The sequence below is a fragment of the Solea solea genome, chromosome 1 (genome assembly GCF_958295425.1).
Source record: "Solea solea chromosome 1, fSolSol10.1, whole genome shotgun sequence".
In the NCBI taxonomy this organism is placed as follows: domain Eukaryota; kingdom Metazoa; phylum Chordata; class Actinopteri; order Pleuronectiformes; family Soleidae; genus Solea; species Solea solea.
The window spans coordinates 25,763,983-25,778,046 of NC_081134.1; the positions used below are offsets into that span (position 1 = coordinate 25,763,983).

At 40.9% G+C, this 14,064-nt stretch overlaps 1 protein-coding gene across 1 annotated transcript; it reads left to right on the forward strand.

Moving 5' to 3' along the window:
* Positions 1–4,763: 4,763 nt before the first annotated feature.
* marchf11 (membrane-associated ring finger (C3HC4) 11) lies at positions 4,764–12,921 on the forward strand. The gene is made up of 4 exons (XM_058637352.1): positions 4,764–5,358; positions 7,222–7,377; positions 7,881–8,073; positions 11,826–12,921. Exons 1-4 carry the CDS (start codon positions 5,014–5,016, stop codon positions 12,134–12,136), a joined length of 1,005 nt encoding a protein of 334 aa, XP_058493335.1. The 5' UTR covers positions 4,764–5,013; the 3' UTR covers positions 12,137–12,921.
* Positions 12,922–14,064: the final 1,143 nt, after the last annotated feature.

Sequence of the window (14,064 nt, forward strand, 5' to 3'; positions counted from 1 at the left end):
CGCCAGCCACCATTCAAACAGCAGAACATACAGTTAGGCCCAGAAATATTTGGACAGTGACACAATCTTCATGATTTAGGCTCTGAATGCCACCACATTGGATTTGAAATGGAACAACTACAACTGAATTGAAGTACAGAATTTAAGGTTTAATTCAAGGGGTTGAACAAAAATATATGATTAAACATGTAGGAATTGTAGCTATTTTTATACAAACACTCCTCATTTCAGGGGCTCAAAAGTAATTGGACAAATAAACATAACCCTAAGTAAAATGTTACTTTTCAATATTTTGTTGAGAATCCTTTGCAGGCAATGACTGCCTGAAGTCTGGAACCCATGGACATCACCAAACGCTGGGTTTCCTCCTTTGTGATGCTTTGCCAGGCCTTTACTGCAGCTGTCTTCAGTTGTTGCTTGTTTGTGGGTCTTTCTGCCTTAAGTTTTGTCTTGAGCAAGCATCAAGCATGCTCGATTGGGTTGAGATCTGGTGATTGACTCGGCCATTGCAGAATATTCCACTTCTTTGCTTTAAAAAACTCCTGCGTTGCTCTTGTAGTATGTTTTGGATCATTGTCCATCTGTACTGTGAAGCGCCGTCCGATCAACTTTGCTGCATTTGGCTGAATCTGAGCAGAAAGTATATCCCTATACACTTCAGAATTCATCCGGCTGCTTCTGTCTTTTGTCACATCATCAATAAACACAAGTGACCCAGTGCCATTGGAAGCCATGCATGCCCATGCCATCACACTGCCTCCACCATGTTTCACAGAAGATGTGGTGTGGTTTGGATCATGAGCTGTTCCAATTCTTCTCCAAACTTTCATCTTCCCATCATTCTGGTACAGGTTGATCTTAGTCTCATCTGTCCAAAGAATGCTGTTCCAGAACTGGGCTGGTTTCTTCAGGTGTTTTTTGGCAAAGTCATTTCTAGCCTTTCTATTTTTGAGGCTGATTAATGGTTTGCACCTTGTGGTGAATCCTTTGTATTGACTCTCATTAAGTCTTCTCTTTATGGTCGACTTAGATACTGATACAACTACTTCCTGGAGAGTGTTTTTTACTTGAGTGGATGTTGTGAAGGGGTTTTTCTTCACCATGGAAACGATTCTGCGATCATCGACCACTGTTGTCTTCCGTGGACGTCCAGGCCTTTTTGAGTTCCCAAGCTCACCAGTGCACTCTTTTTTTCTCAGAATGTACCAAACTGTTGATTTGGCCACTCCTAACATTTCTGCTATCTCTCTGATGGATTTCTTCTTTTTTTCAGCCTCAGGATGGTCTGTTTCCCCTCCATTGAGAGCTCCTTTGACTGCATGTTGTGTGTTCACAGCAACAGCTTCCAAATGCAAACGCCACACCTGGAATCAACTCCAGACCATTTAACTGCTTAATTGATGACAGGTTAACGATGGAATAGCCAATGCAGCCATGTTTTTTTTTTTGCAGCCTTCTGAGTCAATTGTCCAACTAAACCCTTGCTCCGATTTGGATGTGAATACTCTCAAATTACAGCTCAGAGTCTGCACTTTAAGCCCATATGTGTTATATATTTGTATCCTGAATATGTTTTCGTTAACAGCTAAAATAACAAAACTTGTGTCACTGTCCAAATATTTCTGGGCCTAACTGTACATACTTGCTTACTTGAATATTGAGAAACGAAGATGAACTCCCATAATTCCACGGTGCTAAAGCCTCTCAGCTGTTACCATGGATGGCTGTTACTCTCACCAAGTCGTCCTCATGTCTGCAGCCACGCCCCCTGTGTTTTTTGTCAGACAGTGTTCACACACACACACTCACAGGCTGGCGTGAGAGGAAGTGAAGCAGCTGAGCTCATTAAAGAGCTGCTGTGGTCTGGTGGGTCAGTGAGCTGCAGCTTCCTGCTGAAGAAACCTGATCACTTTTCAGTGACATCATCAGAACAAGACCAATCCAAGTCGCACGTCAGTCAGTCCAAAAATAAATAAAATATAAAATTAACATTTAAAGACACATTTTATATGATAGAAAATAGTTTTGGGGACTCATTTTTGGAGGAAAGGCGGAGACTATTTAAAAACTGAAGATAGTAAACCACTCACTCTCCCTGAACCAAAGTCCAGAGAGAAAATCAGTGATTTTAACATCACACACACAGCAGTTGTTGATCCACTGCTGCCTCCATCACTAACTTCTAATGTCTTCTTTTTTTAAATTCGGCATTAAAAATACTTTGTTCAGATAGACCTCAGTGACACAAAGTGACCACACGAGGCAGCAGAGGACCAGCAGCTCCTGTGTGAAACTGAAGTTTGTAAAACACTCTCTCACACCAAATCACAGAGAGAAAATTAGTGATCGTAGCTGCTGGTCCTCTGCTGCCTCGTGTGGTCACTTTGTGTCACTGAGGTCTATCTGAACAAAGGTTTGCAAATGCCGAATTGGCTAAATAAGACATTAGAAGTTAGTGATGGAGGGTGATATAAAAGCCTCTTAATGCTCTGAAACAACTTCCTCTTCTCTGATGTAAGTTTTTAGAGTATGTCGTACATATGAGCAGTAAAAGCAGAGTTGCTTTAATAACAGAGGGTGTTTTTAAATATACATAAGGCATCAGGCGCCACCACACTGTTGTTTTGACAGGAGGTCCATGTCCTCCCTAAAAACAAAAACAGCCGACCCTCTCTGCTCTCAGCACCAACCCTGGTCTCCCTCCGAGCCTCGGGGACCTGGTATTGATCGGAGCCTCATAGGTAGTGATTGGACATGAGTGGATAATTTCCTTTGCTGCATTAGAGTCCATTACTGGCCCACTCCCCGGAAAGTGATAGACATTGTGAAGAAGAAAAAAAGAAAAGAAAGAGAAAAGAGTGAGAGAAGATTCTCGAGGCTCTGCCAACTTTGTTATTAACATACTGTACGTTTGATGAGGGTGAGACGATGAACGAGTGAATGTGAATGAATGAAACCAGGTGTTGGTTTTCTTTAACCGTCCTTGATTACATGGACACGACTACACAACAATGTGTCACGTAAACATGACAATCTGATACAAACGAGACGTGTTCGCACATCGCACGATGACATACTAACTCCTTAGTATCTCATAATAATGACTTAGTATCTCATAATAATGACCAAGTATCTCATAATAATGACTTAGTATCTCATAATAATAATAATGACAATATCTCATAATAATGACTTAGTATCTCATAATAATAACCAAGTATCTCTTAATAATAACCAAGTATCTCATAATGACATAGTGTCTCATAATAATGACTTAGTATCTCATAATAACCTAGTATCTCATAATAATGACTTAGTATCTCATAATAATGACTTAGTATCCCATAATGACTTATTATCTCAAAATAATGACTTAGCATGTTATAATAATGACTTAGTATCTCATAATAATGACTTAGTATCTCATAATAATGACTTAGTATCTCATAATGACTTATTATCTCAAAATAATGACTTAGCATGTTATAATAATGACTTAGTATCTCATTATAATGACCAAGTATCTCATAATACTGACTTAGTATCTCATAATAATGACCTCATAATAATGATTTAGTATCTCATAACAATGACCTCATAATAATGATTAAGTATCTCATAATAATGATTTAATATCTCATAATAATGACTTCATAATAATGATTTAGTATCTCATAATAATGACTTAGTATCGCATAATAATGACCAAGTATCTCATAATAATGACAGTATCTCATAATGACCAAGTATCTCATAATAATGACTTAGTATTTCATAATAATGACGTAGTATCTCATAATAAAGACAGTATGCTATAATAATGACTTAGTATCTCATAATAATGACTTAGTATCTCATAATAATGATTTAGTACAGTGGTCACCAACGTGGTGCCCGCGGGCACTTGGTAGCCCGCGAGCAGCCAGCGAGGTGCCCGTGGGCTCATTTCACTTCACCTCACTTGCATGTATCCAAATGATCACTGAGTAAAATGTCCTGATATTGTTTATAAAAACTGTGATAATCATTAGGAGTAAGCACTGGATTTAATGTGTATGCAATTAAATGCATAATATTCATCATTTAAATGGTAAATTGCATAAAATGTTAATATGGTAGCCCTCCATATTATTCTCTACCCTTCAGGTAGCTCTCGGTCTCAAAAAGGTTGGTGACCCCTGATTTAGTATCTCATAATGACTTAGTATCTCATTATAATGACTTAGTATCTCATAATAATGATTTAGTATCTCAACATCAGGACTCAGTGTCTCACTATTTTGACATTTTTGAATAAAAATGACTTATTATCTCATAATTATGATGCAGTATCCCATAATGACTTAACATGTCAAAATGATGACTTAGTATCTCAACATTTTGACTACATATCTAATAATAATGGCTCTATATCTAAAAATTAGGACTTAGCATCTCAAAGTTATGACTTGGTATCTAATACCAATGACTTAGTATCTCATTATTAGGACTTAGGATCTCAAAATTTTGACTTTGTCTCCAATAAAATGAAAGTATGAAATGAAAGTATCTCAAAAGTGTGTCTTAGAATCTCATAATGACTCAGTATTTCAACATAATGATTTAGTATCTTATATTCTTAATAATAGGTCACGTGTTAGTCAGTTTATGTGATTGATGCTCGTCCATGAGGAAGTGCAGGTCTCGCGTGTTTCCTGGACTCACAGCTGACCTGAGAGAGGGAGAGAGAGAGAGAGAGAGAGAGAGAGAGGCGGAGGCAGAGGAGGAGGAGGAGGAGAAGATGCGTGGACGCGGCTCAGAGAAGCTCAGCACGCGCTTTTAGGCCACGGGTGGACCGGAGCATCAGGTCCAGTCTGGATTCTGAGCTGTGATTCTGGATTCTGGTTCTACATCTTCTCCTGGAGCCGCTCCTTCATCTTCATCTTCATCATCATCGGTTGCTGAGGTTCGTGGATCCTGCGTGAGCGCGCGTGCCTGTGGCATCTATGCACGTGAACCTGGACTGTGCGCGTGATGACGAGTACAGAGGGGGGGGAGGAGGGGGGGGGTGCTGCCGTCACCCGCCACCGCCACACCTGGAACGAAGAAGAGGGGGAAGAGGAGGAGGAGGAGGAGCCGCATCCTGAGGATGAAGGAGGAGAGGAGTGTCCCGAGGGCCAGAGCTTCGGGAGCTGCGGGGACACGTGTGCGGGACACGCGGGGAAAGTGAGCACAGCTGAGGATGAAGATGAGGAAGAGGATGGAGCCGCGGGAGGAGGAAGATCGTGTAAGATGCAGGCGATGACTTCAAACTGCAGCAGCAGCGACAACTGCAGTCCGACCCCGAGCTGCAGGATCTGCTTCCAGGGCGCAGAGCAGGTACAGGGCGACAGGGGGCGCTGTCGCTCGTGTGATGTGTGGCTACTTCCTGTGGTTCCATCAGTTTTTAAAAAAACCTAAACCACAACGGTTTGTTCCAGTTGTAGTCGGAAGTCAGAATTTCCAACTCGGAAAATCATTGGAGCAACAGATGTAGTATTCCAAGATGGCCACCACTTGTACAAACACTGCTACTTTTAATGTTTATATCACTTTGTTTTGATTTTAAAAAGTCGTGAAAATGACTTCCTGGCTCGTTTTTATGACATTGCTAACAACGGTTAGCCATGTTTTTTTCGACTTCTGTTACTCCCAGTTGTAAACAGAACATAGCATAACCGTAACCGTGGTAACAAACAGCCTTTGTAACAGGAAGTAGCCGCACTTTCTCACTGTCCCACACCAAAGCTCATAGAGAAAATCAGTGATTTTAACATCACACACACACACACTGTTCTTCTTATGTCTGATTTTGTCACTTCAGTGTTTGAATTCCTTCATTTATAATTATTCCAGTGACACAAAGTGACCACACGAGGCAGCAGTCGTCCAGCATCTTAAATCACTGATTTTCTCTCTGGCCTTTGGTGTGGGAGAGTGAGTGCTTTACAAACTTCTGTCTTGTTTTTATTGAATTATTACAGTGAACTCTTCGTCAGAGACCTGTGAGGAAAGAAGTTCTGTAATTTTGATTAATCTGGATTAGATTAGATATGGTAACAGGTTATAATCCCCAATCTTCCCTCTTTGAACCAATCAGTGTCAGATATCCGAGTGTCCGTCTATATGATGTCATTTAGCTGTTAAAAGCAACAGCGTTTCCATAGTAACCTGACTCACATCTTTACAGGAAGACAGAATTATGATTAGTCAACAGTGAGGGGATCTGTCTGTCTGTCTCTGTCTGTCTCTGTCAGTCTGTGTGTCCCTCAGCTCAAATGTCCCCTGGTTTAGGTTAAAGGTTAAACTCCACATTATGTGACACTTTACAAAGCCTTTATTACTTACTTTTTAACTTAAATTCTTACTTATTATTTATTACTATGAAGCCTTTATCCACGCAGTGGTTTGATAAAAAGCCTCCGAGGTCTTTTTAAACCCACACAGTTTACATGGAGCTCTCTGACCTTAATATTAATATCATATTAATACAATATTAATATAATATAATATATAATTACACTGTAAATTTTCATTTATATGCTGATGATGTACAAATATACAGGCCTGTTGTTGCAGGACATGGGTCTGATATGAATAGATTCACAGCCTGTTTGACTGCTGTCAGGGCCTGGCTATCAGCAAACTTCCTGTTACTCAACTCAGCTAAGACTGAGTTGTTAGCAGTTAGACCAGTAAAACTGAGCCATCAGTTTGACAATTTCACAATATCGCTTGATGATTGTGTTATTGACTGTAAGGATAGAGTAAAGAATCTCGGTGTACTCTTTGACCAAAATCTTTCTCTGGATCTTCACACGTATAGCATTTTTCCATTTAAGAAAAATAATATAATATAATATAATATAATATAATATAGTATAATATAATATAATACAATATAATATAATATAATATAATATAATATAATATAATATAATATAATATAATATAATATTAATGTAATATTAATATAAATATTATATAATATAATATAATATAATATAATATAATATTAATGTAATATTAATATAATATAAATATAATATAATATAGTATAATAGAATAGAATAGAATAGAGAAGAATAGAAAAGGATAAAATATCGGAAACTTAAACTGACGTAGATTTGTATCAGGTGAAGGTTTTTGTAAGATGGATGTCTTCTGTCTGTGCCTGACCTTTGACCTCTGTCTGGTGTGCAGGGCGACCTGTTGAACCCGTGTCGCTGCGACGGCTCAGTGCGTTACACTCACCAGCACTGTCTGCTGAAGTGGATCAGCGAGCGCGGCTGCTGGACCTGCGAACTCTGCTGCTATCGCTTCCACGTCATCGCCATCAACATGAAGAGGCCCTGGCAGGTGCTTTGACCTTTGACCCCCACAGACGATTCCACCAGCTGGCTTTCATGACAGTATCTTTATGAGATATTCACTAAGACAACATTAAAGGTATCAACACCACTCACTCTCACACACCAAACCTCACTGAGAAAGTCAGTGATTTTAGCTGCTGCTCCTCTGCTGCCTCGTGTGGTCACTTTGTGTCACTACAATACTTTGGAAAGAAGAATTTAATAAAGTTAGTGATGGAGGCAGCAGTGTGTGTGTGTGATGTTAAAATCACTGATTTTCTCTATGGACTTTGGTGTGGGAGAGTGAGTGTGTGTGTGTGTGTGTGGGAGAGAGAGTGTGTGTGCGTGTGTGTGCAGTGGCAGTGGATCACCATCTGTGTGTGTGTGTGTGTGTGTGTGTGTGTGTGTGTGTGCAGTGGCAGTGGATCACCATCTCTGTGTGTGTGTGTGTGTGTGCGTGTGTAGTGGCAGTGGATCACCATCTGTGTGTGTGTGTGTGTGTGTGTGCAGTGGCAGTGGATCAGCATCACTCTGGTGGAGAAGGTTCAGATCATCGCTGTGTTCCTGGGCTCTCTGTTCCTGGTGGCGAGCATGTCGTGGCTGCTGTGGTCAGCTCTCAGTCCTCAGGCCGTGTGGCAACGCCGTGACGTACTCTTCCAGATCTGCTATGGCATGTACGGCTTCATGGACCTGGTCTGTGTTGGTGAGAGCGTTGTGTTTCTTATGCTACGTCTACGATGTCTTTAACAACATGTTCATGTCTTTATCTCGCTGTGAGACACTTTAGTAAAGCACTCACTCTCCCACACATGCATGCACGCACGCACGTACGCACATATGAGGGGCATTTTATGCCAGCACACTATACTAAAATGCCTTAACCGCGTCACCTACGCTGCATAAAGACTGAAAAACAGGCGTGCGAGTACACCAAATAATAATGGGTGATGGGTGATAAGTGTCATGCCACGTGTGAACACAGTGGACGCCTGTACGCACGCTCGTCTCAATGTACAAATAAGTATTTACTTTATGATGACGAATTTTGAGTTTAACAGCTGCCTCTCTTCACAATTCAAGCAGTCCATGTATTACCAAGAGAGAGCAACGTTTAGGCTATTTCAGTCACACGTGCACACGTTATATATACTGTATATATATTTATATATACAATATATATATATATTCATATATATATATACTGTATATATAAATATATATATGTATATATGTGGATATATATATGGACTGCTGTTACACATAGTCTCAGGTTCATACGGGATTGTTGAGAAGAAAGCAGAATTTATAGAAGAATTCCAAGCCCCATCAGAACTGTCAGGATATTTTGATTTTTAAGTAGCTGAAATTATTCCAAAAATAAATAAATAATTAAAAATAATTAATTAAACAATTATTTAAAATAAATAATTTAATTTTAATAAAAATAAATAATTATTCATGTTAAATTAAATTAAATTAAATTAAATTAAATTAAATTAAATTAAATTAAATACTAAATAATTATTTGTACACTGAGACGAGCGTGCGCACAGGCGTCCACTGTGTTCGCACGTGGCATGACACTTATCACCCGTCACCCTTCATTATTTGGTGTACTCGCACACCTGTTTTTCAGTCTTTATGCAGGCATAGGCAACACGGTTAAGGTGTTTTAGTATAGTGTGCTGGCATTCCCCTCATGTGTGTGCATGTGTGTGTGTGTGTGTGTGGGAGAGCGAGTGCTTTACTAAAGTGTCTCACAGTGAGATAAAGACGTGAACATATATATATATATATACTGTATATATATGTATATATGTGTAATACTAAACTTGAAACAAAAATGTGATCATATATTTTGTTGCATGTCACACTAAGCTATATTTCACCAATGAAGTGAACTCTGGAGGCCCTACCAGTCGCCAAAGTGTGAAAAAGAATACTCCTTTTAGGAATAGTCCTTTTTTTGTGGTCCCCCTTAGTGTAAGTATAGGAGATAAAACACGATGACGACAGAATGCTCATTTCACAAAGAATGTTACCACCCCACCAGTAAGTTTACCTCGAGAGCTCCACCTTAGCTCCACCTTGTCCCTATAAAATGCGAGAGTGCAGGCGAGGGAGGAAGAGCGGTATTATGTCAACGTGGAGAGACAAGTGTGCTGTTGGTGGCTGCACAGTGGAGCACAGTGTTTTACACAAACTTCAAGCCTCAGAAGATTTATATATGAAGCTAATGTGCCGGATAAAGTCAGTAAACGTGTGTTTGTGTGTTCGCACCACTTCACATCAGACTGCGGCCAGCGGTCGCCGTATTTAGTCAGCAACCGTATATCACCGACGTACAAACACACACATTTTTAAAAATATTTGTTCAGTACGTCCTCCATGACCGGAGCACAGACTCAGTCTGATACAGTCACATACAGCGGCAGTTTATGCAGCGCGCCACTGGCGATCAGCGGTGCTGTCCCTAAGTGATTTACAGTTCGGCAGTGTTCGGCTTGGTCTTTGTGTCGGTAGTCTCTTCCTGTGACGGCACTCTCGCTGTTTTCCGCACGCGCTGCCATGTTGATATTGTCAGAGAACTAGTGGAGGGAGGGGGAGAGGAATGGAGTGGAGGAGCTGAGCGAGCGCAGTAAAAAGGACAAATCAGAAAAATCGATCAATCGTCCAGCCCGAGTTGAACCACAATGTTTCCTCCACCAGCCATGTTTCTCCCATGGTTTACGTTCAACTGTTGTCATGGTAGCGTGAGCGTGCCGGCGTCAACACACCCCCTGGAAGAAGTGGGTGTTTGTTTACCTGTGTCTCATTTGCATATAAAGGGACCATGCACAAAACGGAGCGTTCTGAAAGGGGCGGGTTTAGCAGGGTTATTGAACTGCTATGATGCTTCATCCTTATGGTATTTTGACCAAAGCATGTCACAGACATGTTCATTAGGACACCAGGGAACTATTTTAATTTGGAGAAATAGGGTATAATATGTCCCCTTTAAAATAAAATCAGGAACAGAAACCAAAGAGCCTGTGCACCAAAGCAGCAGCAGCAGCAGGGTGTGCGGCCGGTGGCGCAGCGGGGAAACGCAAATGCCGCTGTTCAACTCACAGGTGCTGAAAAGTGACAACGCATCACTCACCGTCTACCAGGGCAAAACACATGCAGATGACCAGTGGCAGTGTTTTGTAATATCCTCGACCTGCTGCAATAAATGCCTCAGTTCTTCATTGAAAAAAAAGCGTTGATGACACGGAGAAACTTCATCATGCGCCTCGCAACTGAACTGCGTTCTGTTTTAAGTTTCAAGAAATAATACATTACTATTGAGTTATAAATAAAAAAAATAGAAGGGCTTTTATCTGTAATTTCAAGAGGGGATTAAATTTCTGTTCGTCAATTAACACATTTTCTCACTTGTTAGAATTCACATTTGTAAGTGGGCATGTGCGTGTTGTTGTTCAGCACCGTTTTCTGTATGTGTTCTGGGACCTGTGTCCTCTCATCATCCCTGCGCTGTCATATGTAAACTTTACGTTCTGGCACCTTATGATTTACAAATGACGCACTGGTTGTAGGCTATACCTGGTCATATTGCTGTTTGTTATGTTTAACGTGATGATTACATGCTGCGCGAATAGAGTAGAGAATAATAAAAAATATAAGTACCGTAGGCTCATAATTTCTGGTAATAATTTCGGTCTGACATGGACTCAAAAGTCGTCATCATAAAGTAAATAATTATTTGTACATTGAGACGAGCGTGCTCACAGGCGTCCACTGCGTTCACACGTGGCACGGCACAAATGACCCCTCACTGTTTGATTTCCACAAACACTACACAGTGTGTGTCTGTAAGCTCATGTAGAATTGTACTTAACAGTCACACGTGGTCTTCATGTCACGTATTTGAGGCGTAGTTCACACGTCACACACCCGTCACATAGGCGTATGTGCAACAATGCGTGTGCAGTGTCTGCATGATGCCTACGTGACGCCTGTCTGTCAATTGAAAGTGAATGAATTTACATGCGCACGTTAGAGGTTTGATGTCATCCCATAGACGCGTTTATAGTGTAGTGTGCTGGCATTAAATGCCCCTGATAACACATACACACACGCACGCATGCGCACACACACACACACTGCTGCGTCCATCACTAAGTTCTAATGTCTGGTTTTTAAAATACTTTGTTCAGATTGACCTCAGTGACACAAAGTGTCCCCGCGGCTAAAGTCACTGATGTTCTCTCTAGACTTTGGTATGGGGGAGTGAGTGTGTGTCTGTGTGTGTGTGTGTGTGTGGGGGAGAGTGAGTGCTTTACTAAAGTGTGTCTCACAGTGAGATAAAGACATGAACATCATTCTGACATGTTGAAAGCCCACTTGAAAAACCCTGAACTGTCCCTTTAATCTCCGATGAATACCTGATAAATGTGTGTGTGTGTGTAACAGGCTTGATTGTCCATGAGGGGGCAGCAGTGTACAGCGTCTTCATGCGCTGGCGAGCTGTCAACCTGCACTGGGACGTCCAGAGCTATGACAAGGCCGAGGACATGGAGGAGACGAGCACCGCTCACTCCTCATCGGCCCCCAGGACGCTGTGGTTGCCCCTGGCGACCTTTGGCCCCAGTGGCCCCTCACACTCCACGCAGCTGGGGCCGCGGCCGTGGAGCTGCTGCCTCTGTCCTCGACTGCTGCCGCGGAGTCGCCTGAGCCAGGACAGCGGAGAGGGAGAGGTCGTCATACGTGTGACCTCAGTGTAGCACACACACACACACACACATGTTGGACATTCATGACTTGAGGGGACATTGCATTGACTAACATTGATTTCCTGGAGACTTACTCTAACCTTTACCACAATTACTACTGGCCTAATCCTAACCCTGACCCTAACCTCAACCTAACCTTAAAACATATCTTCACCTTAAAATGTAGTTATTTACGTTGTGGGGACTTGATTTTTGTCCCCACAAGGAAGACAAGTCACATAATGTGACTGTGTAAACCGTTTTAGGTCCCCACAACATTAGTAATACCCGCACACACACACACTCACTCTCCCACACCAAAGCCCAGAGAGAAAATCAGTGATTGTAGCTGCTGGTCCTCTGCTGCCTCGTGTGGTCACTTTGTGTCTCTGCGGAATGTCTAAATTAGATATTTCAAAAGCCGAATTTGACTAAATAAGACATTAGAAGTTAGTGATGGAGGCAGCCGTGTAAGTGTGTGTGCGTGAGTGTGTGTGTGTTTACAAACGTCAGTTTCCTGTTATTAGACAGATGTTAGTGAGATAAAGACGTGAACATCATGTTTCCTGATGTTTTTCCTTGTGTGTCCAGCGGCGGCCATGTTGCCCCATGTTGTTCTCTGTGACTTCCACAAACAGGAACTATCCCTTTATTCAGTGTTTTGGATGATTTGATTATTTGGTGCCTTCGTCACTGTGCAGCACAGTAATTACTTGAATGTGACTTTTTGCTGTTGGCTGTTATTTCTATTTCTTTTGAATGTATCGTTGATGTAAAGTATAAAGAATATTTATATACACACAGAGCAGCGTGGATTATTTACTCTTATTATCACAGGTGTACCTAATAAAGTGGCAGGTGAGTGGATTTTCTTTTTGCACACGGACACACACACACTTTCTTTAATCGTATCACTGCGCCGCAGAAGTGTTTGCATTTTCTAGAATAATCTGGCAGTGAAACTTGAAAACTGACTGACGTTTACTTTAAACACAGAAGAAGCTGAAAGTAAAACATGGAACTACACCGCTGATGGAGGCGGAGGAACACCGCGGTGCTGCGGTTTACAACTACACTGTCACGCAGTTTTCATCAACTAACGTGTTGTGTTTAAAGATAGTCAAACATTCTGAACGGTGAACTGTCCAATGTCCCCCAACATTTACGGTGAAATTCAAGAAAAGACTTACGTTAGCTCACTAGCATGACAACAAAGCGGCATTAGACGTGGAGAACGTTCTGGAGAAGACGTTTGAGATTTGTGTTCATAACTCCACACGCTGTCTATCTACTGGTGAGTGACACATATGCACAAGCATGAACCTGGGACTAGCCGCTGTTAGCTACACCAGTTGAAAATGATGCATAAATATTGTGATAATATATTTTGGTGATATTGTATCGTGACTTAAATATCGTGATCATTTCGTATCGTGACTTAAATATTGTGATAATTTCGTATCGTGACTTAAATATCGTTATAATGTCGTATCGTGACTTAAATATCGTGATAATGTCGTATCGTAACTTAAATATTGTGATAATGTCGTATTGTGACTTAAATATCGTGATCATTTCGTATCGTGACTTAAATTTTGTGATAATTTCGTATCGTGACTTAAATATTGTGATAATGTCATATCGTGACTTAAATATCGTGATAATTTCGTATCGTGACTTAAATATCGTGATAATGTCGTATTGTGACTTTAATATCATGATCATTTCGTATTGTGACTTAAATATCGTGATCATTTCGTATCGTAACTTAAATTTTGTGATCATTTCGTATCGTGTCTTAAATATTGTGATAATGTCGGATCGTGACTTAAATGTCGTGATCATGTCGTATTGTGACTCAAATATCATGATAATGTCGTATCATGACTTAAATATCGTGATAATGTCATATCGTGACTTAAATATCCTGATAATGTCGT